Source organism: Mustelus asterias, chromosome 3 (assembly GCF_964213995.1).
Source record: "Mustelus asterias chromosome 3, sMusAst1.hap1.1, whole genome shotgun sequence".
Classification (NCBI taxonomy): domain Eukaryota; kingdom Metazoa; phylum Chordata; class Chondrichthyes; order Carcharhiniformes; family Triakidae; genus Mustelus; species Mustelus asterias.
In genome coordinates this window covers 83,495,360-83,521,300 of record NC_135803.1, presented here as the reverse complement: position 1 = coordinate 83,521,300, position 25,941 = coordinate 83,495,360, and the positions used below count along the sequence as shown (strand labels likewise).

At 44.5% G+C, this 25,941-nt stretch overlaps 1 protein-coding gene across 1 annotated transcript in view; it reads left to right on the top strand.

The window, feature by feature from the left end:
• The window catches only part of cep63 (centrosomal protein 63), an 87,711-nt gene that overhangs the window by 3,717 nt on the left and 58,053 nt on the right, over positions 1-25,941 (top strand). The window contains exons 2-3 of the mRNA XM_078210135.1: positions 12,278-12,377; positions 15,275-15,458. Coding sequence (XP_078066261.1) covers positions 12,334-12,377; positions 15,275-15,458 — 228 coding nt within the window. The 5' untranslated portion in view covers positions 12,278-12,333. The remainder of the gene's footprint in view (positions 1-12,277; positions 12,378-15,274; positions 15,459-25,941) is intronic.

Below are 25,941 nucleotides of genomic sequence, written 5' to 3'. Positions count from 1 at the left end.
GGGTTCCTGACTTCTGCCAGCCTTACCCTTCACTCTCAGAAGAATGTGTTTACCCTGAACCCTGGTTAACACACTTTTGAAAGCATGCCACTTGCCAGACGTCCCTTTTCCTTCCCACAGACTCCCCCAATTAACTTTTGAAAGTTCCTGCCTGATACCATCAAAATTGGCCTTGCCCCAATTTAGAATATTAACTTTTGGGACAGACCTCTCATTATTTTTTTATTTTAGAATCCCTACAGTACAGAAAGAGGCCATTTGGCCCATCGAGTCTGCACCGACCACAATCCCACCCAGGCCCTACCCCCATATCCCAACATATTTACCCACTAATCCCTCTAACCTACGCATCCCAGGACACTAAGGGCAATTTTAGCACGGCCAATCAACCTAACCGCACATCTTTGGACTGTGGGAGGAAACCGGAGCACCCGGAGGAAACCCACGCAGACACAAGGAGAACGTGCAGACTCCGCACAGACAGTGACCCAAGCTGGGAATCGAACCCAGGTCCCTGGAGCTGTGAAGCAGCAGTGCTAACCACTGTGCTACCGTGCCGCCCCATTCTCCATAGCTATCTTAAAACTAATAGAATTATGGTCACTGGTCCCAAAGTGATCCCTCACTAACGCTTCTGTCACCTGCCCTTCCTTATTTCCCAAGAGGAGGTTTCCCAAGTTTGCCCCCTCTCTAGTCGGGCCATCCACATACTGAATGAGAAATTCCTCTTGAATACACTCAACAAATTTCTTTCCATCCAACCCTCTAATACTCTGGCTGTCCCAGTCAATGTTGGGAAAATTAAAATCTCTGACTATTACCACCCTATTTTTCTTGGAGCTAGCTGTAATCTCCTTCCATATTTGCTCCTCAATTTCCCGCTGACTATTTGGGGGCCTATAGTGCAACCCTATCAAAGTAATTTTCCCCCTTCTTATTTCTCAGTTCTACCTATATAGACTCAGTGGCCGAACCCTCGGATATATTCCCTCTCAGTACGGCCGTGATGCTTTCCCTAATCAAAAGTGCAACTCCCCCTCCTCTCTTACCTCCTGTTCTATCTTTCTTATAGCATCTGTACCCTGGAACATTAAGCTGCCAGTCCTGTCCCTCCCTTAGCCATGTTTCAGTAATTGCTATAATATGTTTTATTAAATATAATTTGTTGAATGTCAAATGGAGATGGTTAGTTTCTGTCTTATCGGGGATGATCATTGCCTGGCCTTTGTGTGGCATGTATGTTCCTTGCCATTTATCAGACTAAGCATGAATGTTACCCATGTGGATACTGATCTGAGGAGTCATAAACCGTTCTCAACACTGTGCAATCATCAATGAACATAATCATAGACATTGATAGGATGCAGAGCTGGGCCGAAAAATGGCAGATGGAGTTTAACCCTGATAAGTGCGAGGTGATTCATTTTGGTAGGACAAATTTGAATGCGGATTACAGGGTCAACGGCAGGGTTCTGAGGAATGTGGAGGAACAGAGAGATCTTGGGTTTCATATCCACAGATCTCTGAAGGTTGCCACTCAAGTGGATAGAGCCGTGAAGAAGGCTTATAGTGTGTTAGCATTTATTAACAGGGGGTTTCAGTTTAAGAGCCGTGGGGTTATGCTGCAACTGTACAGGACCTTGGTGAGACCACATTTGGAATATTGTGTGCAGTTCTGGTCACCTCACTATAAGAAGGATGTGGAAGCATTGGAGAGAGTGCAGAGGAGATTTACCAGGATGCTGCCTGGTTTGGAGGGTAGGTCTTATGAGGAAAGGTTGAGGGAGCTAGGGCTGTTCTCTCTGGAGCGGAGGAGGATGAGAGGCGACTTAATAGAGGTTTATAAGATGATGGGGGGGGGATAGATAGAGTGGACGTTCAGAGACTCTTTCCTTGGGTGGATGTAGCTGTTACTAGGGGGCATAACTATAAGGTTCATGGTGGAAGATATAGGAGGGATGTCCGAGGTAGGTTCTTTACTCAGAGAGTGGTTGGGGTGTGGAACGGACTGCCTGCTGTGATAGTGGAGTCGGACACTTTAGGAACTTTCAAGCGGTTATTGGATAAGCACATGGAGCACACCAGGATGATAGGGAGTGGGATAGCTTGATCTTGGTTTCAGATAAAGCTCGACACAACATCGAGGGCTGAAGGGCCTGTTCTGTGCTGTACTGTTCTATGTTCTATGTTTAATCATCGGTTGGAGCAGCAGTCTGGTCTTATGACAATACCCTGAGGAGCTCCTGCAATGAATCATAGAATGATAGAATCTCCACAGTGTAGAAGGAGGCCATTCAGCCCGTCAAGTCTGCACTAACTTTGACCGAGCATCTTACCCAGGCCCACCTCCTCCACCTAATCAACACATCTTGGGACACTAAGGGGCAATTTAGCATGGCTAATTTGCCTAACCTGCAGAACTTTGGACCGTGGTAGGAAACTGGAGGAAAAAACACGTGGAGAATGTGCAGACTCCACACACAGTTACCTGAGGCTGGAATTGATTCTGGAGGTCCCTGGTGCTGTGAGGCATTATGTGGAGATATTGGTGTTGGACTGGGGTAAGCACAGTAAGACGTCTCACAACACCAGGCTTTGAGGCAGCAGTGCTAACCATTGTGTCACCCTGTTCTGCGACTGAGATCATTGACCTTTAACAAATGCAACCAGTGAAGAATTTTCCCTGAGATTCCCATTAACATCAATTTTATCTGGGTTCCCTTACAATATGCTTGATTAAATAGAGACTGGCATTGTTTTAATGCTATTGGACTAATAATCTAGATGGCAAGGCTTTTGGTGTGGGACCATGAGTTCAAATCTCACCGTGGCAGCTGGTGGAATTTAAATTCAATTCAAATTCAAATCTGGAATATAAGGCTAGTCTCAGTAATGGTAACTATGGCACTAAATATTGATTGTCGCAAACCCCCATCTGGTTCACTAATGTCCTTTTGAGAAGGAAATCTGCCATCCTTATCTGGTCTGGCCTACATGTGACTCCAGTCCTAGAACAATGTGGTTGACTTTAACTGCTCTCTGAAATTGCCAAACAAGCCACTCAGTTCAAAGTTACATTCGGGATGGGCAACATAGCTGGCCTTAGCAGTGATGCCCAAATCCCATCAAACAATAAAGAAAATACGAAATGGAAGTCATTCCCACCACTGCTTCTGAATTCAGCTCTTTTGACCATGTTTGAAATAAGGCTGTAATAATGTTTAGAGCCAAGCGGCTCTGACAGATTCAACTGAGCATGTCTTGCTGCGTAAGTGCCGCTTGATAGCACTATAAATGGCGCCTTCCATCACTTTGATGGTGATAAAGACTAGAATGATGGGATGCGATTGGCTCGATTGAATTTGTCTTGCTTTTTATGTACAGGACATACCTGGGCAATTTTCCACATTGCCGATTAGATGCCAATGTTATACCTGTACTGGGACAATTTGGCTCGAGGCACAGTTAATCTTGGAGCACAAGTCTTCAGTATTATTGCCAGAATGTCATTAGGACCCATAGTCTTTGCAGTATGTGCCTTCAGCCATTTCTTGAAATCATGTGGAGTGAATCAAATTGGCCGATGCTTGGTATCTGCAATGCCGGGGACTTTGGGAGGAGGTTGAGATGGTACTTTTGGCTGAATTTGACCTCAACGATATCTTTTCCACTGATGTGCTCGGCTCCCCCATCATTGAGGCTTGTGATATTTTTACAGCTTTGTCCACTGTTTAGCTGCCCACCACCATTCACGATTAGATATGGCAGAATTGCAGAGCAATGAACTGATTCATGGGAGTGGGCTCCCTCAGCTCTGTCTGTCGCATGTTGCTTATGCTGTTTAACAGAAGCAGTCCTGTGTTGTAACCTCCACCAAGGTTGACACATCATTTTTTAGGTATGCCTGGTGCTGCTCCTTTTGCATTCTTCATTGAACCAGGGTTGATAGTAATGGTAGAGTGAGGAAAATGCACAGAGGTTACAGATTGTGGTTGTGTACAATTCTGCTGCTGTCGATGGCCCACAGCGCCTCATGGATGCTAGCCAGCTGCACCTGAGACTGCAAGCTGCAAACTGAGATCATGGGGAGTTGGGTGGGGGGGGATGGTTAAACTGGAATCTGAAATTCAAGGATATGGTGGGAGTTTGGGTGTTTGTTAAACTGAACTCTGAAAATGGGGGAGTGTGGGGGAAGAAGTTAAACTCCACTCAGATTGAGGTGGGTAGAGGGTGACAGCCTGCAGCAAATTTGCTCTTTTTGCCTGTCCTACTATTCTGTTTATTTCCTTCCTGTTCTAATGAATCCTTCTGATGGTGATTCCTGATATTCCCTGGTATCCCAGCGAATCATTAATCTGCACATTTTTAGGATTTGAATTTATAAAATAAAGCTCGAATTTTCTTCTGTCTTCAGTTCAGTGCACTGAAGGTGTGAGGGTGGAGTGATGTCGTTGAAATTGAAACAAAGCTGATTGTGACCATTGACCTGAAAGTATAACTTCACTTTTCAAACAATTTATCGCAAATGATTTTTTTCATTATTTTTGTGACTTTCCTTTGCTTTCTGTCTTTCTTTTTACTCTGTGCTTGTATCCTGTGTGCGATATTGCTTTATCCTTTGTTTCGTTCTGTGTCTCACCGTATGCACCTGGGAATGGTTGAATGATCTATTTAGTACGTATTGAGGTAACAAACGACAGATATTTAAGCAAACCAGTAGAGATGAAAACCATGTGGATCACCATTCCCCTTACAGGGGGCTGGATCACTAATTTCATCGAATGTGTTTATTTTATGATTTGTTTACTTGTGGGCATTTTAAAATATGACCAACATTTGCCCTCCTTTACCATAATGCAGCGATTGCATTCAAGTGATGGAAGTACTGCAGTTTGTAATTGGTCCAAATGTTGGTGGCAGAAGCAGAGACGATGATTACCAAAAGACACCAGTGGCTTGTGAATCTGCTGGAGCTGACTTCGAGGCTTATGAACAGTTTTGGAGAAATGTTGGTTTTATTTTTTTTGCGTATTTATAAAAGGAATCCTATTATAGGCGAACTCCAAGTGACTAGCAGCATTAATGTAAGCACGTTAATGTAGCGTGTCTCACTGAGAAGCTAATTTGAAGGGTCACAGCTGATTGTGATGGTCCCAAAGCCCACCATGCAGGAAAATTTGGAAGTTGAAATGAATAATAGAGACATTAAGTAAATCAGAACATAGTGATTATTTTTTTTAATTTGTTCTTGGAGTGTCTGTACTCCAGTATTTGTTATGCAGTGCTGATTGCCCTTGAAAAAGTGGTGGTGAACCACCTTCCTGAACTGCTGCAGTCCATGTGGTGTAGGTACATCCACAGTGTTGTTAGGGGAGGGGGTTCCAGGATTTTGACCAAGAAGTGGTGAAGGAACGGTGATATATTTCCAGGTCAGGATGGGTGTGACTTTGAAGGAAATTTGCAGACTGTCATGTTCCCATGCATTTACTGCCCTTGACCTTCTAGATGGTAGAGGCCACAGGTTTGGCAAGTGTCAGTGATAAAGCCTTGGTGAACTACTACGCTGATTGTGTGTGATTATTATTATTATTACAACACATGTGTCAGTAGTAGAGGGAGTGAATGTTTAAGGTGGTAGTGGATGGGTTGCCAGTCAAGCGGGCTACTTTGTTCTGGATGGTGTCAAGCATCTTGAGTGTTGTTGGAGATACCCTCATCCAGGTAAACCCTATTCCAGCAAACTCCTGACTTGCACCTAGTAGATGGTGGACAGGTTTTTGGAGTCAGGAGATGAGTTACACAGTGCAGAACTTCTAGCCTTTGACCAGCTCTCGTGGGCACAGTACATTTATATGGATGGTCCAATTCAATTTCTGGTCAATGGTAACTCCAATGATGCTGTTAGTGGGAGATTTAATAATGGTGATTCCATGGAATGTCAAGGGGTGGTTGCTAAATTTTCTCTTGTTGAGATAGTCAATGCCTGGCACTTGTGTAGCACAAATGTTACTTGCCGCTTTGCAGCCCAAGCCTGGATATTGTCCAGGTTTTGTTGCATTTGGCATGGACTGCTTCAATATCTGAGAAATCACGAATGGTGCTGAACATTGTGCAGTCATCAGTGAACTGACCCTATGGTGGAGGGAAGGTCATTGATGAAGCAGCTGGAGATAAATAGGCCTAGGACACTATCCTGAGGAACTCCTCCAATGATCATAGAATCCTACAGTGAAGAAGGAGGCCATTCGGCCCATAGAGTCTGCACCGACAACAATTCCACCAGGCCCTATCCCCATAACCCCATGCATTTACCCTAGCTAGTACCCCTGACACTAAGGGGCAATTTAACATAGCCAATCCACCTACCTTTTCACATCTTTGGAAAGTGGGAGGATAGCGGAGGAAACAGCCCCCCCACCCCCGTCCGATGTCCTGGAACTGAGATGACTGAGTTGGCGGCACGGTAGCACTGCTGCTTCACAGCTCCAGGGACCTGGGTTCGATTCCCGGCTTGGGTCACTGTCTGTGTGGAGTTTGCACATTCTCCTCGTGTCTGCGTGGGTTTCCTCCGGGTGCTCCGGTTTCCTCCCACAGTCCAAAGATGTGCGGGTTAGGTTGATTGGCCATGCTAAAATTGCTCCTTAGTGTCCTGGGATGCGGAGATTAGAGGGATTAGTGGGTAAAATATGTAGGGATATGGGGGTAGGGCCTGGGTGGGATTGTGGTCGGTGCAGAATCGATGGGCCTAATGGCCTCTCTCTGTACTGTAGGGTTTCTATGATTTCTATGACTGACCACCAACAACCTTAACCATCCTTTGCTAAGTATGACTCCAAACAGCGGAGAATTTCCCCCGATTCCCATCGAATCATGTTTTGCTAGGGCTCCTTGATGCCATACTTGCTGTTTTGATGTCAAGAGCAGTCACTCTCACCTCACCTCTGCTATTCAGCTCTTTTCATAGAACTCATAGAATCCCTACAGTGCAGAAAGAGGCCATTTGGCCCATCGAGCCTGCACTGACCACAATCTCACCCAGGTCCTATTCCCATAATCCACATAGTTACCCTGCTAATCCCCCTGATGTTAAGGGACAACTTACCACAGCCAATCCACCTAACCGTTTGGAGAGCTGGTGAAGACACAATGAGCCAAATGGGCTCCTTTTGTTCTGTAACAATTCCGTGATTCTACAACAGATATTAGAGGAGATGATCAAAAGTTTAGTCACTGGTAAATTTTAAGCAACATCCAAAAAAGGGTATGGAGAAATGGACTGGAAATTCCAGAAGGTCCATGCAGCTGAAAGCACAGCCATTAATGTTGCAGCAATGAAATCAGGGATGTTCAAGATGCCATAACTGGAGGAGTGCAGAAATGAGGATTGTAGGGCTGGAGGAGCTAGCAGAGAAAGAGAAGGGGGAGGCCATGAAGGATTTGAACACAAGAATGAAAATAATTAAACTTGAGATATTGCCAGACCAGGAGCCAACATAGGTCGATGATAGAGGTGGTGAGTAAACAGGATCAGGTGTGGACTGTGGGAAGAAACTGGAGCACCCGGAGGAAACCCACACAGACACGGGAAGAACGTGCAAATTCCACACAGACAGTCACCCAAGGCCGGAATTGAACCCGCGTCCCTGGCGCTGTGAGGCAGCAGTGGTAACCATTGTGCCACCATGCCGTCTAATTTGTCTATGTTTGAACCAAAGCTGTAATGAGGTCAGGAGCTGAGTGACCCTGGCATAATCTAAACAAACTGAATGTCTCTCAATAGGTTATGGCTGAATAAGTGCTGATTGATAGCGCTCTTGACTGCACCTCTTGTTACTTTACTGATGATCAAAAATAGACTGATGGATTGATAGTTTGTCAGATTGAGTTAATCTTTTTTATAGACAGGGGACATACTGGGGCATGGCCAGTGCTGGAGCACAAGTTTTCAGTACTATTGCCGGAATATTGTCAGGGCCCGTGGCCTTTGCAATATCCAGTGCCTTCAGCCATTTATCACATGGAGTGAATTCGCCACTGGCTGAAGACTGGCATGTGTGATGCTGGGGACCTCAGGAGGAGACAGCACTGAAAGCTGAATGAAATGGAACTGGCTTACAGAGCCACAAATTCCACACAGACAGTCACCCAAGGCCGGAATTGAACCTGGGTCCCTGGGGTTGTGAGGCAGCAGTGCTAACCACTCTGCCACCATGCCGCCCCATTATTTTCTTTCTACTGACTCCATTCCTCTCCTCCATGGCCACTGTCTGAAGCTGGACTAGATCATTTGAAATCTATTTTATCCTGAGATGAGTTTCTGACTACACATCTGCTCTATCAGCTGACTTCGCCCTTGTCTCGTTATATCATCTGAAATCATCATCCATTCCATTGTAAAATTTGACTATTCCATTGTTGTCCTTTATAGTTACCTGTTTCTCACCCTACATAAAAGTGACCTCTTCCAAACCTCTGCTGCTAGTATCCTAAGTCACACCTGATCCTGTTTACTCACCACCTCTATCATCGACCTATGTTGGCTCCTGGTCTGGCAATATCTCAAGTTTAATTATTTTCATTCTTGTGTTCAAATCCTTCATGGCCTCCCCCTTCTCTTTCTCTGCTAGCTCCTCCAGCCCTACAATCCTCATTTCTGCACTCCTCCAGTTATGGCATCTTGAACATCCCTGATTTCATTGCTGCAACATTAATGGCTGTGCTTTCAGCTGCATGGACCTTCTGGAATTTCCAGTCCATTTCTCCATACCCTTTTTTGGATGTTGCTTAAAATTTACCAGTGACTAAACTTTTGATCATCTCCTCTAATATCTGTTGTAGAATCACGGAATTGTTACAGAACAAAAGGAGCCCATTTGGCTCATTGTGTCTTCACCAGCTCTCCAAACGAGCATTATGACTTAGTGCCATTCCCCATAATCCTGCACATTGTTTCTATTCAAATAATCATCTAATGCCCTCTTGAATGCCTTGGTTGAGCCTGTCTCCACCACACTTCCAGCCAGTGTATTTCAGATCCAAACTACGTGTGTGAAGAAGCTTTTTCTCACATTGTATTTGCTTCTTTTACAGACCATTTTATGTGACATTTTATTTAATTTAATGTAATAACATTCCAGCAAAGTGCCTCGAGATTTTTTACTACGTTATTGGTTCTACATAAATGCAAGTTGTTGCTGTCAAGCAAGATGGGACTGAATTGCAGGGAATGAACTTCATGTACTGAACGAAAGATAATTAATCTGGATCACAGGGAATAAACCTCAGCGCTGAACGAGAGGGAATGAGACTGGATTACGGATTGAGTTTTGTTGCAAGCTATCCTGTGAATGTGAGATATGGGATACTGGTCAGAAGTATCTGGAATTTGGAGCAGGACAGTTGGGGTATGGGGAGTCATTCATGATCTTTCTTCAGAAAGGGGATTTGCATTAGTGCTAAATTGATTTGCAAGGACAGGCAGAATTAATTAAGTTGCTAATAAGTGATTCAATAATGAAGAGTTGTATCCACTTCATCTTTAAAAAAAGTCAGACACCCTGTCCTCTTTGAGGATTTATCAAACAAAGCAGAATGATTTAATCTGAATCAAGGAATTAAGGATTATTGTGACTGGCTGGGTAAGTGGAGCTGAGTCCACAAAAAGATCAGCCATGATCTTCTTGAATGACAGAGCAGGTTCAAGGGGTTAGATGGCCTACTCCTGCTCCTAGTTCTCATGTTCTTATGAACCAGGGAATTCTTACAGTCAGAGAGTCCACTGTGTCTACATTGGTTCCCTGTAGAGCAGTTTATCTAGTGACACTCCTTCATCTTCTCCCCCTGCACCTACCCATTCTTCCTTTTTGAATAACTACTCAGAGGCCAGTGTCCCTTTATCAGATTCCCTTTAAAAGTCTATTCCATCCCTAGAGTGCTTCAGGTTCAAAGTCAGAATCAGGAGTGCCAGTGTACCTGACACTACCATATTTATATACAGGTGATGTTCCCTGATTGGGCAGGAAATTATGACCTCAATCAGGGAGCTCATACTTCAAGAGGCCAACCTCATGGGCCTCATTGAAGTCATTACACTTTTCGCTAATAATCCAATTCCCTTTTAAATACCTCAATTGAATCTGCCTCCAGCACACACTTGGGCAGCGTATTTCAGAACCTAGCCCTCGTTGTGTGGAAAGGTTTTTCTTCATGTAACTATTATTTCTTTTGCCAATTACCTTAAATCTCTGCCCTCTTGTTCTTAATCCTTCCGCGCCAAAGGAAACAGTTTCTCCCTATCTACTCTATTCAGACCCATCATGATTTTGAACAGCTCTATCAAGTCTCTTCTCAATCGTCTCTTCCGCAGTCAATTTATGTAACTGCAATTCCTCATCTTCGAGTCTAATGAAATGAGAGAATGATTTCCAGTTACTGAGTAATGTAACACCACTATGCTAGTTATGGATATGCTGACTGTTTGAAAGATCTTTCTAATTACTCCCACTCCATACCTTTTATCCAGCCACCTGCACCTAAACCAGATGATTTGAAAGAGCTAAGGTAAGTGATAGAATAGAAGAGTGAATTGAACACATGTTCTTCCTTTAAGAATAGGAGTGTTTTGTAGAAATTAGCAAGGATGAAGAGTCAAAGAACAAAATAAATTACAGCACAGGAGCAGGCCCTTCGGCCCTCCAAGCCTGCACCAACCATGCTGCCTGACTGAACTAAAACCCCCTACTCTTCCGGGGACCATATCCCTCTATTCCCATCCTATTCATGTATTTGTCAAGATCCCCTTTTAAAAGTCACTATCGTATCTGCTTCCACGACCTACCCCAGCAGTGGGTTCCAGGCACCCACCACCTTCTGTGTAAAAAAAACTTTCCTCTTACTTTAAACCTTGCCCCTCGCACATTAAACCTATGGCCCCTAGCAATTGACTCTCCCACCCTGGTAAAAACCTTCTGACTACCAACTCTGTCTGTGCCCCTCATAATCTTGTAGACTTCTATCAGGTCGCCCCTCAACCTCCGTTGTTCCATTGAGAACAAACTAAGTTTCTCCAACCTCCCCTCATAGCTAATGCCCTCCATACCAGGCAACATCCTGGTAAATCTTTTCTGTACCCTCTCCAAAGCCTCCACATCCTTCTGATAGTGTGGCGATCAGAATTGAACACTATATTCCAAGTGCGGCCTAACTAAGGTTCTATAAAGCTGCAACATGACTTGCCAATTTTTAAACTCAATGCCCCAGCCGATGAAGACAAGCCATATGCCTTCTTGACAACCTTCTCCACCTGCATTGCCACTTTCAGTGACCTGTGTACCTGTACACCCAGATCCCTCTGCCTTGAGTATTGATATACTCTTAAGGGTTCTGCCATCTACATATATATTTCCCATCTGTATTAGACCTTCCAAAATGCATTACCTCACATTTGTCCGGATTAAACTCCATCTGCAATCTCTCCGCCCAAATCTCCAACCGATCTTTATCCTGCAGTATCCCCTGACGGTCCTCATCACAATCCACAATTCCACCAACCCTTGTGTCGTTTGCAAACTTACTAATCAAACCAGTTACATTTTCCTCCAAATCATTTATGTATATTACAAACAGCAAAGCACTGATCCGAGGAACGCCACTTGTCACACCCCTCCATTCAGAATCGCACCGTTCCACTGCTATCCTCTGTCTTCTATGACCGAGCCAGTTCTGTATCCATCTTGCCAGCTCACCTCTGATCCCATGCGATTTCACCTTCTGCACCCTCTGTCATGAGGGACCTTGTCAAAGGCCTTACTTCAGTCCATGTAGACAACATTCACTTCCCTACTTTCATCAATCATCTTCGTCACTTCCTCGAAAAGCCTGATCAAGTTAGTGAGACAAGACCTCTCCTTTACAAAACCATGTTTCCTTTCGCTAATATGCCCACTTATTTCCAAGTGGGAGTAAATCCTGTCTCAAAGAAGCCTCTCCAATAATTTCCCGACCAGACGTGATGCTCACTGGCCTGTAGTTACCTGGATTATCCTTGCTACCCTTCTTAAACAAAGGAACAACATTGGCTGTTCTCCAATCCTCTGGGACCTCCCCTGTAGCTAGTCAGGATACAAAGATTTCTCTCAAGTCCTGGAGATGAAAATGATTTCATTGTGAAAGAAAAGGGTGAGATTACTCCAAATTTGAGAAGTGCGATTAAAGTGGAGCAGCAAATTTAATTGATGGGAGATTGTGACAGATAAATTTTTGAAACATTTCTTTTCAGTTAAATTTACTAGCTTTTCCTGTCATTGTCCATCTGAAGGTGGGAGGATAGAAGAAATGGAGGCTTTACTGGAAGCAGTGCAAAACTTTGGCCAAGACGGGTGAGTAGAGTATCTCATTCTAATGGGTAGAGTGTTATTGTGCTTTGAATATCTGATGTTTAGGGGCTTAATCATAATCTCTCTCTTGTTTTTCCTACTGTGGTGGGCAGCTTCTAAATTGTAATATAATCATACTTCAGATTTCCCATAAGCCTAGTTTAACTCCATGTTAGATTTTTCTTTCAATTTCTTTGACCTTAAAAGAAGACTCAGAAATGGCTATGGGGCAAGAAGAGGGGAGTGGGACTAATTGGACCGTTCTTTCAAAAAACTGGCACAGACCCCGTCGGTTTTCTGATTGCATCCAGTATTGTAAATTTCTATGATAAAATGAAGGGGAAAATGTCAATTTTTTGGAGGGTTAGGTAGTGAGAAAAGAGACGAGAAGCTGCAGGAGTGCAAGAGGAATAATGAGCAAAGATATGGTTTTCACCCCTCGATAATCTCAGGAATGGTGCAGTGGTCTTAATGTCTTTGAGCTGAAGAATAGGTTATGGGTATCTGTGATGATAGTAGTACAGTTGAGATGGAAAGACTTTTTTTGTGTTTAAGGGGAATTTTAAAGATTCAACTTTGTTCTACTGGTAGTCGGTATGTGTCGAAGGAATGCAACTCAGATGCTGGGAGAGCAGGGTAATTCATTTTAGCCTTGCAAATGTTTATATTGAGTTGAGTTGGTGGACTTTTGTATACTTAAGTTCCCCTGAGATTTCTGATTAGAGTGATTGACAGGATCATGTGATGATGTGGTTATATACACGGTCCTGGGTCTGTATCAGAGAAAAATCTTTTGCAGAAAGCAATTTCGTTTGCAGCTGAAACCTGGTTGAAGTTAGAAGGATTTTGAGGGCATCTGGAACTCTATCTGAAAGCTTCAAGACTGTCTACACTCAATATAGCAAGTATATTTATGATTGATAACTGTATTTAAGAAGAATGAGGGGAGATTTGATAGAGGTGTACAAGATTTTGATGGGTATAGATAGAGTGAATGCAAGCAGGTTTTTCCCACTGAGGCTAGGGGAGAAAAAAACCAGAGGGCATGGGTTAAGGGTGAAAGGAGAAAAGTTTAAAGGGAATATTAGGGGGGGCTTCTTCACGCAGAGAGTGGTGGGAGTGTGGAATGAGCTACCGGATAAAGTGGTAAATGCTTTTAACATTTAAGAAAAACTTGGACGGGTTCATGGATGAGAGGGGTGTGGAGGGATATGGTCCAAGTGCAGGTCAGTGGGACTAGGCAGAAAAATGGTTCAGCTCAGACAAGAAGGGCCAAAAGGCCTGTTTCTGAGCTGTAATTTTCTATGGTTCTATTTAAAGTGGCATTCAAGTGTGTAAGAGGAATGTTGCTTATTTGGAACTGAAACAGTGATAAATTAGGAATTAAAGTTGTTTCCTTTTCATTTTTAAGTATTGTTCAACTGTTAATAGATAATTTAAGTTTATTTATTAGTGTCACAAGTTGGCTTACATTAACATTGCAATGAAATTAATGTGAAAATCCCCTAGTCGCCACACTCCAGCACCTGTTCGGGTACCCTGAGGGAGAATTTAGCATGGCCAATGCACCTAACCAGCATATCTTTCGGACTGTGGGAGGAAACCGGGGCACCCGGAGGAAACCCACGCAAGACACGGGGAGAACGTGCAGACTCCGCGCAGACAGTGACTCAAGTCAGGAATCGAACCTGGATCCCTGCCGCTGTGAGGCAGCAGTGCTAACCACTGTGCCGCCCAATTTACCTCATTTGTTAGAGTTATATGTAAACTGTTATTAAATTTTGTTTTACTATAAAAGATCCCTACTTTGACAGTGGAATTACTCCTGGAGCGAAACATCCTATCCTCACATTTATGCCAAAATAGTCTGGCATCCTAATGTAACTTCGGGTTCTGGGTCTGAGTCCCTAACAACCTTCTCACTAATTTGTTTTGGAGTGCATGGGTGAGCTATTTAAGTTAAAAACTTAAGTTTAACTTTTTGTGCAGTTGTACACACATGGTAATTTAAAGTAGCTGGTTTTTGTGTGGCATGGGGCGGGGGGGGAGGGGGCGCTTTCAGGTAACCACATGACTGTGGAATTTACAATGGTTATAGAATTATCTTTCTAGTAAATCCACCTCAGCTGAAATTATGCTCAAGTGGACAATGCTCTTTTTTAATCAGTTCTTGAGAAATGTGTGATGCTGACAAGGCAGCATTTGGTATCTGTTCCTAGTTGTTCTGAGGGTTTTGGGAACATCAGAAGGTGTGGAGAGGCAACTATTTAACGCAGACTGGAGTCACAGCCCAGGTTAGAATGGTAATTGTGAACCATGTTTCATGGTCACGCCTTCTGGTGCTTGCCCAGAAACTCATGAGTTCAATGGGCTGATTGGTCAGCTTCTGTGCCACGATGACTCTGTGGCCCGAATTTTCATGCTTCAGTCTGTGTCAGAACGGGGGCAGGGATTTAAAAACTTTTTCAATTGTGGAAGATATCATAATTAAACCAGGGCTGTTCTTATGTCCTTTAGAAACAGGGACCTGGGCTGATTGATTGCTCTATTCTTTCTTGGCTAAGGGCTACGGGGATTTTTGTAATTTCCATAATGGATTGGTACAGATTGAAAGTGAATATCGCCATTCTAGATTTTATGTCTCATTGCTTTTTAAAATGTCTTTCATGGCATATGGCTAGCAAGGGCTCTGACAAAGGGTCATCCAGACTCGAAATGTTAGCTCTATTCTCTCCCCACAGATGCTGTCAGACCTGCTGAGATTTTCCAGCAATTTCTGTTTTTGTTTCAGATTTCAGCATCTACACTATTTTGCCTTTTTGTTAAGGAAAGGAGTTAGTTTTTTTAATTTCTGAATTTGTCTCTCTCTCCCTGATTTCATTGGCTTTGGATGAATTAAGTTGCAGCAGTGTCCTGACCACCTGTGAGGCTGAATTACAAGAACTGATGAAGCAGATCGATATTATGGTGGCTCAGAAAAAATCTGAATGGGAGGCTCAATTCCAGTCAGTGGAAACCAGGCTGAAGGTCCGAGAAGAGGAGCTCAGTGCCTTTCGACTATTGCTTGATCAGAAACACACAGAGGTAAGAGCAAAACTTCCCCCAATACCACAACTGAAAGTGGTCTTGCAGACTTTGGAGTTACCTGCCTGTTACTAGTTCAGTGTAAGTGGAGGATATAACAATTTCTGTGTGACTGTGGTTAAAAATTGACTGGAGAGGTGAGTACATAAGGAGTTATTTTGAAGTAGACAATAACCTAGGGAGTATGTGGATGTGGTGGCGAACTGATCTTCGGGTGAGTGGGAGGGAGGGTGGCTACGATGGCAGGGAGAGGTAGGATGGGCATACCTGCCAGCGATCTCCCCATCAAGAGTACATAGAACATAGAACATTACAGCGCAGTACAGGCCCTTCGGCCCTCGATGTTGCGCCGACCAGCGGAACCAATCTAAAGCCCCTCTAATCTACACTATTCCAATATCATCCATATGTTTATCCAATAACCATTTGAATGCTCTTAATGTTGACGAGTCCACTACTGCTGCAGGCAGGGCATTCCACACCCTTACTACTCTGAGTAAAGAACCTACCTCTAACATCTGTCCTATATCTCTCACCCCTCAATTTAAAGCTATGTCCCCTCGTGCTAGCCAACACTGCCTGTGCAGTGGTGGGATCAGCACACGCACAGGGAAGAGAGACACAGGAGTGATGGCATGCGTGGCAAAGGAAAAGGGGGAAAAGGTCAGGCATGGATGGGCTCTGGAGTGCAAGTTGTAAGAGACGGGGCCTGGCAGGGAGGGACACTGAAGATAGCTGAAAAGGTTATGGAGCTATTGCTTGGGGAGGGACTCTGGGATTGACTCTGAATTGGGAAGACAGTGAATCAGAAAGTGACACTTGCCCCCGTGGAATAATCCGGGGCTGTCTTTGTGCTCTGTGATTGCATTCGGGGAATAACTTAGGGAATGACTGTGCTAGGGACACATTTCATCTTTGCAGAGTGACAGTGACATGTAGATTGACTCCAGACCGAATAGCTCTGAGGAAATGAAATTAAGGACATTTTGACCGTGGAACCGGTGCTGCTGAGAGCGGGGCTAGTGAGGGAAGGAGAGTGGGGGTGGTGAAGTGGGTAGGTGGTGGTCAGGGGATGGTGGGTAGATCAATTCACAAGAGCGGTGGAGCAATCTTTGAACAAAGGTGGCGGTCTCGGCTTAAAGAGCTGTCTGCCTTGCTGAGTATTTCCAGCAATTTTTGTTTTGATTCTAGTTTTTAAAATCCCAAAACGTCCATTGGGCCCATCCACTTTCTACTGTTGCTTATGCTCCATATGAGCTTTCTCATACCTATTTTATCTCAACCTATCAGCAGATCCTTCTATTCATTTCACCTCATCTACTGACTTGGCTTCCCATCAAAAACATTAAAACTTATTTCCCTTAACCGGGAGCAAGTTCCACATTCTAACTATTCTCTTGGGAAAGAAGTTTCTCCTGAATTCCTTATTGGGTTTATGATTGACCATTTTATATTTTTGGATCCTAGTAAAAGAAAAAAATTGAAGGTGTGGGTAGATGGAAGCATTGTGACGTTCGCATGAATCTAATTCAAAGCTTTCCAACGAATGTCGCTGAAAGCCAGTCTCCTCCGAGTCTTGCGTGGTAATTGGGACATTATCAATGCTGCAGGTATAGATGGATTGCTGAGGTTTGTGGGTTTTCATTTGGATTGCTGATGGGACATGTAATTGATTGACACCCTGGGTGAAGCTCAGAACTGAAATGGTGGCTCACTCCAATTTCATAGAAATCAAAGAAATTCACAGAAGGAGGCCATTTGGTCCAAAAGGAACATAAGAACATAAGAAATAGGAGCAGGAGTAGGCCATCCAACCCCTCAAGCCTGCTCCGCCATTCAATAAGATCATGGCTGATCTGATGGTGTGTTCAGTTCCACTTACCCGCCCACTCCCCATAACTCTTAATTCCCTTAATGGTTAAAAATCTATCTATCTGTGACTTAAACACATTTAACGAGGTAGCCTCTACTGCTTCATTGGGCAGAGAATTCCAAAGATTCACTACCCTCTGGGAGAGGAAGTTCCTCCTCAACTCTGTTCTAAATTGACTCCCCCGTATTTTGAGGCTATGCCCTCTAGTTCTTGTTTCCATTGTAAGTGGAAATAACCTCGTTGCTTCTACCTGTCTAGCCCCTTTATTATCTTATATGTCTCTATAAGATCTCCCTTCAACCTTCTAAACTCCAATGAGTACAGGCCCAGTCTACTCAATCTCTCCTCATAAGCTAACCCCCTCATCTCTGGAAATAACCTGATGAACCTTCTCTGTACCCCCTCCAAAGCTAATGTATCCTTTCTTAAATAAGGGGACCAAAATTGTACACAGTACTCTAGGTGCGGCCTCACCAGTACCCTGTACAGTTGCAGCATGACCTCCCTGCTTTTATACTCCATCCCTCTCGCGATAAGGCCAACATTCCATTTGCCTTCTTGATTACCTGCTGCACCTGCAAACTGAGTTTTTGTGATTCATGCACATTGTGTTCATGTCAGTCATATCTATCCAGCCTAATCCCACCTTCCTGCACTAGGCCCAGAGCCCAGCCAGTCAACAATCTTCAAGTAGACTATTTTCTAAATGTGGTGGAAGAGCCTTTTGGGCAGTGAGTTTCAGGTGTTAATCACCCTCTGGATTCAAAAATGTTTCTTCATTTCCCTGCTAATCCTTTGACCAATTATTTGACAAATCTATGCCCATGGCTTTTGACTCTTCTGCTAAAATGAGTAGGTTGTGTCTATTTGCTTTATTTAAGCCCCTCATCATTTTGTACATCTCAGTTAAGTCAGCACCCTTTTTAATCAAAGAAAACAAACTCTTTAATCTTTCCTCTCAGCTAGATCTTTTCGATCTACACAACATCCTTGTAAACCTCCTGTGCATCCTGTCCAGTGCAATCTCACCTTTCTTGTAGTGTGGCCAGAATTGCACTCAGTTCTCAATTTGTTGTCTGACCAATGCTGTAATAGTGTTGTGTACAGATCTGGCATAACCTTGTACCTAATACTTCAGCTTTGTCCTCAATTAGGCTGTCATCATCAGCCCCTCTTATGAAGGCAGGTGTAAAGAATTCTTTAAGAACCTTACCCATATCCTCTCTCCAATTTTTGCAGAAAATGCGGACGCATGGGATTGAGGGTGATTTAGTGGTTTGGATCAGGAATTGGCTAGCTGTAAGAACAGTAAGAAGTTTAACAACACCAGGTTAAAGTCCAACAGGTTTATTTGGTAGCTTTTGCTACCAAATAAACCTGTTGGACTTTAACCTGGTGTTGTTAAACTTCTTACTGTGTTTACCCCAGTCCAACGCCGGCATCTCCACATCATAGCTGTAAGAAAACAGAGGGTGGTGGTTGATGGGAAATATTCATCCTGGAGTTCAGTTACTAGTGGTGTACAACAAGGATCTGTTTTGGGGCCACTGCTGTTTGTCATTTTTATTAATGACCTGGATGAGGGCGTGGAAGGATGGATTAGTAAATTTGCGGATGACATTAAAGTTGGTGGAGTTGTAGACAGTGCGGAGGGAAGTGGCAGGTTACAGAGGGACATAGATAAGCTGCAGAGCTGGGCTGAGAGGTGGCAAATGGAGTTTAATGCAGAAAAGTGTGAGGTGATTCACTTTGGAAGGAGTAACAGGAATACAGAGTACTGGGCTAATGGTAAGATACTTGGTAGTGTGGATGAACAGAGGGATCTGGGTGTCCATGTGCATAGATCCCTGAAAGTTGGCACCCAGGTTGATAGGGTTGTTAAGAAGGCGTACGGTGTGTTAGCTTTTATTGGTAGAGGGATTGAGTTTCGGAGCCAGGAGGTCATGCTGCAACTGTACAAAACTCTGGTGCGGCCGCATTTGGAGTATTGCGTGCAGTTCTGGTCGCCGCATTATAGGAAAGATGTGGAAGTGTTGGAAAGGGTGCAGAAGAGATTTACCAGGATGTTGCCTGGTATGGTGGGAAAATCGTATGGGGAAAGGCTGAGGGGCTTGAGGTTGTTTTCGTTAGAGAGAAGAAGGTTAAGCGGTGACTTAATAGAGGCATACAAGATGATCAGAGGATTAGATAGGGTGGATAGTGAGAGCATTTTTCCTCGGATGGTGATGGCTAACACGAGGGGACATAGCTTTAAATTGAGGGGTGAGAGATATAGGACAGATGCTAGAGGTAGGTTCTTTACTCAGAGAGTAGTAAGGGCGTGGAATGCCCTGCCTGCAGCAGTAGTGGACTCGTCAACATTAAGAGCATTCAAATGGTTATTGGATAAACATATGGATGATATTGGAATAGTGTAGATTAGAGGGGCTTTAGATTGGTTCCACTGGTCGGTGCAACATCGAGGGCCGAAGGGCCTGTACTGCGCTGTAATGTTCTATGTTCTATGCCCCCCTCCCTCCGTCACATTGCCTCCACAAACCAGTTACCCTAAACCAGGTCCCTAAAGGCCCTACTCTTTCCCTGGGTTTCCTCATAGGATCATAGAATCCTGTGATGCAGAAGGAGGCCATTCGGCCCATCGCGTCTGCACCGACCATAATCCCACCCAGGCCCTATCCCCATAATCCCATGTATTTACCCTAGTCCCCCTGACATATTTTACACAGAGGGTCGTGGGGGCCTGGAATGGGTTGCCGGGCAAGGTGGTGGAGGCGGACACACTGGGAACGTTCAAGACTTATCTAGACAGCTATATGAACGGAGTGGGAATGGAGGGATACAAAAGAGTGGTCTAGTTTGGACCAGGGAGCGGCGCGGGCTAATTGTTCTTTGTTTCTCGTTTCAAGGCTTCATTCTATGATCATCTTGCTGGTGCCAGTACAGAGCAAGACTGTGGATAGTTGGGAACCTGTCTCGGGGGCAGGGAATTCATATGGTGTTCGTGGAAGTGGAAATGAATAGGGTTGGGAAGCATTTTCCGATCAGGGCCAGTGTGATCTCCTGGACTCGTTTTGATCGCCTCAGGGGGTCGGAGAGGAATTTCCCAGATTTTTTTTCCCCATATTGGCCCTTGGGTTTTCACTCTGGGTTTTCGCCTCTCCCTGGAGATCACATGGTCTGGAATGGGGGGGTGGGGGTGAGTCAATAGGTTGTGATGAACAAAGCATCGTAGCTGTGAGGGACAGCTCGGTGGATAGGATATTAGTATGTAGATAGGCTGGAAAATTGGGCGGGGATCCTGGATTCAGGATTCAATCCTGGACCGGGGAGCGGCGCGGGCTTGGAGGGCCGAAGGGCCTGTTCCTGTGCTGTATTGTTCTTTGTTGTTCTTTGACACTAAGGGGCAATTTATCTTGGCCAACGTACTTTGCAAATGACCATCAAAAGGCTCCACCTGTCCCCGTAACCTCATGCATTTACCATGGCTAATCCACCTAACCCGCACATCTTTGGACAGTGGGAGGAAACCAGAGCACCCGGAGGAAACCCACGCAGACAAAGGGAGAATGTGAAAACTCCACACAGACAGTGCCCCAAGCCTGGAATTGAACCCGGGTCCCTGGCGCTGTGAGGCAGCAGTGCTTACCACTGTCCCACCATGCCACCTCTTGCTCTTTATGTAGTTGCAAAATATCTTTGGGTTTTCCATGATTTTATGGAGCATTTCACCTCTGCATTTTTTATATTTGAGGCTTTTTGTGATAATAAACTCAATATCGATAGAATTTTCCTTCTTTTTGTCTCACCAGCCTCTATGCACCTTGTCATTCAGGGGACTTCATATTTGACCCCCTCCCTTTTTTTCTTTGTGGAAATGTGTTGACTTTGAACCCCTTGAATCTCCCACTTGAATGCCTTCCGTTGCGCACTCTAGCTTCAAGTAGCTGCTGCCAGTCAACATTTGCTAAGTCACTCCTTGGCCAAGTGAAATTAGCCTCATCCAACTTTAAAGAAAGAACAAAGAAAATTTCCGAGGACTGTTTAGGGTTTAGAATAAACTCCCAGCAGAGCAATTATCTCTGCTTTGTTCCTTAGTTCAACCATATAACCTTATTTGATGATCCTGCTTGATGATCTCTTTCCTCCACCCCTCATCTCAAATGCAAATCCTTCAGTAAGAGCATTAAGCTGCCAATCCTGGTCCTCTCTAAATTATGGCCTAGATTTTTTTCTCACTCGATGATTCTGTCCATGCCTTCTGGGCTCTTCCAATCCTGGCTGAAGCAGAAATGGGCAGTGCAGGCACTGCAGGGAAAGTCCAGTGTAGGAGAGTCTTGAGGGAGGAGGGGGGGGTGATGGGGAGGAGAGGATGTTCCCTTTTTATGGCAGTAGCTGCCATATTCAGTTAAGTTTTTTTTTTAAAGGTCTTGAGCCTTTCAATGCATGAATGAGTGGGTGCGGTGGGTGAGGGGGTCAGTTTGGGGTGGGGAGGGGTGGGTGTTATGTTCAGTTGAATTACACAGCTGTTGACTAAGTACTAAACTGGGAACTAAACCAGTTAGTACTAAACTAAGTACTAACAACTGGTATGCTAGTTAGTCTCACTTACCGGCCCAGGTTTCTGCCCTGAGCTTGGAGCTGGAGCCATTTATGGAGGGCTCCAGGCAGCAGGGAGTCAGTCTTAGAAACATAGAAAAACTACAGCACAAACAGGCCCTTCGGCCCCACAAGTTGTGCCGAACATATCCCTACCTTTTAGGCCTACCTATAACCCTCCATCCTATTAAGTCCCATGTACTCATCCAGGAGTCTCTTAAAAGTCCCTATTGAGTTTGCCTCCACCACCACTGACGGCAGCCGATTCCACTCGCCCACCACCCTCTGTGTGAAAAATTTCCCCTGTACCTACCCCCCAGCACCTTAAACCTGTGTCCTCTTGTAGCAGCCATTTCCATCCTGGGAAAAAGCCTCTGAGAGTCCACCCAATCTATGCCTCTCAACATCTTGTATACCTCTATTAGGTCTCCTCTCATCCTACGTCTCTCCAGGGAGAAAAGACCGAGCTCGCTCAGCCTATCCTCATAAGGCATGCCACTCAATCCAGGCAACATCCTTGTAAATCTCCTCTGCACCCTTTCAATCTTTTCCACATGCTTCCTGTAATGAGGTGACCAGAACTGAGCACCGTACTCCAAGTGGGGTCTGACGAGGGTCTTATATAGCTGCATCATTATCCCCGGACTCCTAAACTCAATCCCTCGATTGATAAAGGCCAGCACACCATACGCCTTCTTAACCACCTCCTCCACCTGCGGGGCCGATTTTAGAGTCCTATGGACCCGGACCCCAAGGTCCTTCTGATCCTCTACAGTACTAAGAGTCTTTCCCTTTATATTGTACTGACCTGCCAAAATGGACCACTAGGCATTTATCTCGGTTGAAGTCCATCTGCCACTTCTCCGCCCAGTCTTGCATCCTATCTATGTCACCTCTGTAACTTCTGACATCCCTCCAGACTATCCACAACCCCACCAACCTTCATGCCGTCGGCAAACTTACCAACCCATCCCTCCGCTTCCTCATCCAGGTCATTTATGAAAATGACAAACAGCAAGGGTCCCAGAACAGATCCCTGGGGCACACCATTGGTGACCGACCTCCATTTAGAAAAAGATCCATCTATACACACTCTCTGCCTCCTTTGGGCAAGCCAGTTCTGGATCCACAGCAGCACCTTGGATCCCATGCCCTCTCACTTTTTGTAGAAGCCTTGCATGGGGGACCTTATCGAACGCCTTGCTAAAATCCATATAAACCACATCTACCGCTTTCCCTTCGTCAATGTGTTTAGTCACATTTTCGAATAACTTCACTAGGCTCATAAGGCACAATCTGCCTTTGACAAAGCCGTGCTGAGTATTCTTGAGCCTACTAAACCTCTCTAAATGCTCATAAATCCTGTCCCTCAGGATCTTCTCCATCAGCTTACCAACCACTGAGGTTAGACTCACGGGTCGGTAATTTCCTGGGCTATCCCTATTCCCCTTCTTGAAAATAGGAACCACATCCGCAATCCTCCAATCCTCCAGCACATCTCCTGTCTCCATCGACGACGCAAAGATCATCGCCAGAGGCCCTGCAGTCTCTTCCCTCGCCTCCCACAGTAACCTGGGGTACATCCCATCCGGACCCGGCGACTTATCTATCTTGATGCCATTCAAAGATTCCAGCACAACCTCTTTCTTAAAATTCACATACTCAATCTTTTCAGTCCACCGCAAGCCTGCAGTACATCCACCCAGGTCCTTTTCCTCTGTGAAAACCAAGACAAAATACTCATTAAGCACCTCTGCCATTTCTACTGGTTCCGTACAGACTTTCCCACCTTCACCTTTTATAGGCCCTATTCCTTCACATCTCATCCTTTTACTTTTCACATATTTATAGAACGCCTTAGGGTTCTCCTTAATCCTACCTGCCAAGGCCTTCTCGTGACCCCTTCTGGCTCTCCTAATTTCCTTCTTTAGTCCCTTCCTACAAGCCGTATCCTCATCTAGATCCCTATCTTCGCCAAGCTCTCTGAACCTTTTGTACGCTTTCCTTTTCTTCGCGACTAGGTCCCGCACAGCTTTCGTGCACCACGGTTCCTTTAACCTACCAACACCTCCCTGTCTGCTCGGAACGTTGTCCTGTAGAACTCTAGACAGACATTCCTTGAAAAACTGCCACCTCTCTTTTAGAAGATAAAATTCTCAGGCAATTACCGTGTATGTGTGTCAGGTAATTTGTAGGATCCTGATGTGCATCTCCCAATGTACATCCCAAATCTGGCAATCCAGAGACCCATGTTTCAGTGACAACTAAAAACCCATACCTCCAGATGTCAGCTTGTGCCCTTATTATTCATGATACTCCTCGTAATTAGGTACATGCCATTAAGCACAACCAGATTTTTTCTTTGTCTATTTTCCAATTTTTGATCCCTCTGCCTTTCCAACTTTCTACCAATTTTTTTTGTCTTCCATTTTCGGCTCTGCCTTTCTCTCTTCTTAATCTCTGCTCCACTTCCCTCTCCTTGGCTAGCTAGTTTGAATTTTCCAAAACACAAGCAAAGCAAAGTGCGGTCCTTAACTCTGAAAATCAATCCTGCCAGGCTTTCTTTTCATATAGATCATGCAGCAGAAGGTTGGTTTATGTCTCCTGGCTTATTGCGCTTAAATGTGCCTGTAGGAGGCATTAGCGCTTTATATTGTAATTGATTCTTTACTGCAAAGGTTTACGAACTACTGTACAAATTGCAGTTAGAAGGCTCAAATTGCGTTCAAGTCAGGAGGTATAATGAGGATTAAAAATACAACATGCTGAAAATACTCCAACAGGTCCAAAGATGTGTGGGTTAGGTTGATTGGCCATGCTAAATTCTCCCTTATGTCAGGGGGATTAGCTGGGTAAATATGTAGGGTTACAGGAATAAGGCCTGGGTGAGATTGTGGTCGGTGCTGACCCGATGGGCCGAACGGCCTCCTTCTGCACTTTAGGGATTCGATGATTCTATGGCGGTCAGACAGCATCTGCGGATAGAGGTTCAGAGTTAACAAGTTATGTTGATGACCTTTTATCGGGACCCCTCATTTGATAAAAGCTGAGCCTGAAAAGCTAACACCCATTCTCTCTCTCCACAGTTACTGCATGACCTGCTGAGTATTTTCAGTATTTTCTGTTTTTGTTTCCAATTTTCAGCATCCAAGTATTAATGGTCCAGATCTTCAGGTCAGTGATTTAGATGGAGTTCATGCCGCCTATCCCTTTCCAGGCTCCAACTTGCATTTTTTATGCAAGGCAGTGCTCGTTTCAATGTATGACTCCTAGTTCTGGGCTCGGCCATCATCAGAAACACTCTTTTTCTGAATCTACCCTCTCTAATCCTGTTAGAATTTTTAAAGTTTCTATGAGATCCCTTCTAAACACCAGTGAATATAATCCTAACCAATTTAGTGTCTCCTAATATGACAGACCGCCACCCAGGAATAAGCTTGGTAAACCTTTGCTGTACTCCCTCTATAGCAAGGGCAACCTTTCTCATATAAGGACACCAAAACTGCACACAATACTCCAGGTGTGGCCTCACCAATGCCCTGTACAATTGCAGTAAAACATCCCTATTCCTATATTCAATCCTCTTGCTAACATACCAGTTGCCGCCTTTGCTGCCCTTTGTACCTGCACATTTACTTTCAGCAACTGGTGCACAAGGACATCCAAGTCTCGTTGAGTAGTCAGCTCTCTCAATTTACTTGCATTCAAATAATAATCTGACTTCCTATTTTTGCTACCAAAGTGGACAACCTCACATTTATCCACATTATACTGCATCTGCCATGCACTCAGCCTGTCCAAATCACACTGAAGCATTTCTGCATTCTCCTGACAACTCACCCTCCCACCCAACTTCGTATCATCTGAAAATTGAGATAATAAATTTAGTTCCCTCTTTCAAATCATTAATATATAATGTGAACATTTGGGGTCCTAGCACAGATTCCTGCGGAACCCTGTTAGCCACAGCCTGCCAATCGGATAAAGACCCATTTATACCAACTCTTGGCTTCC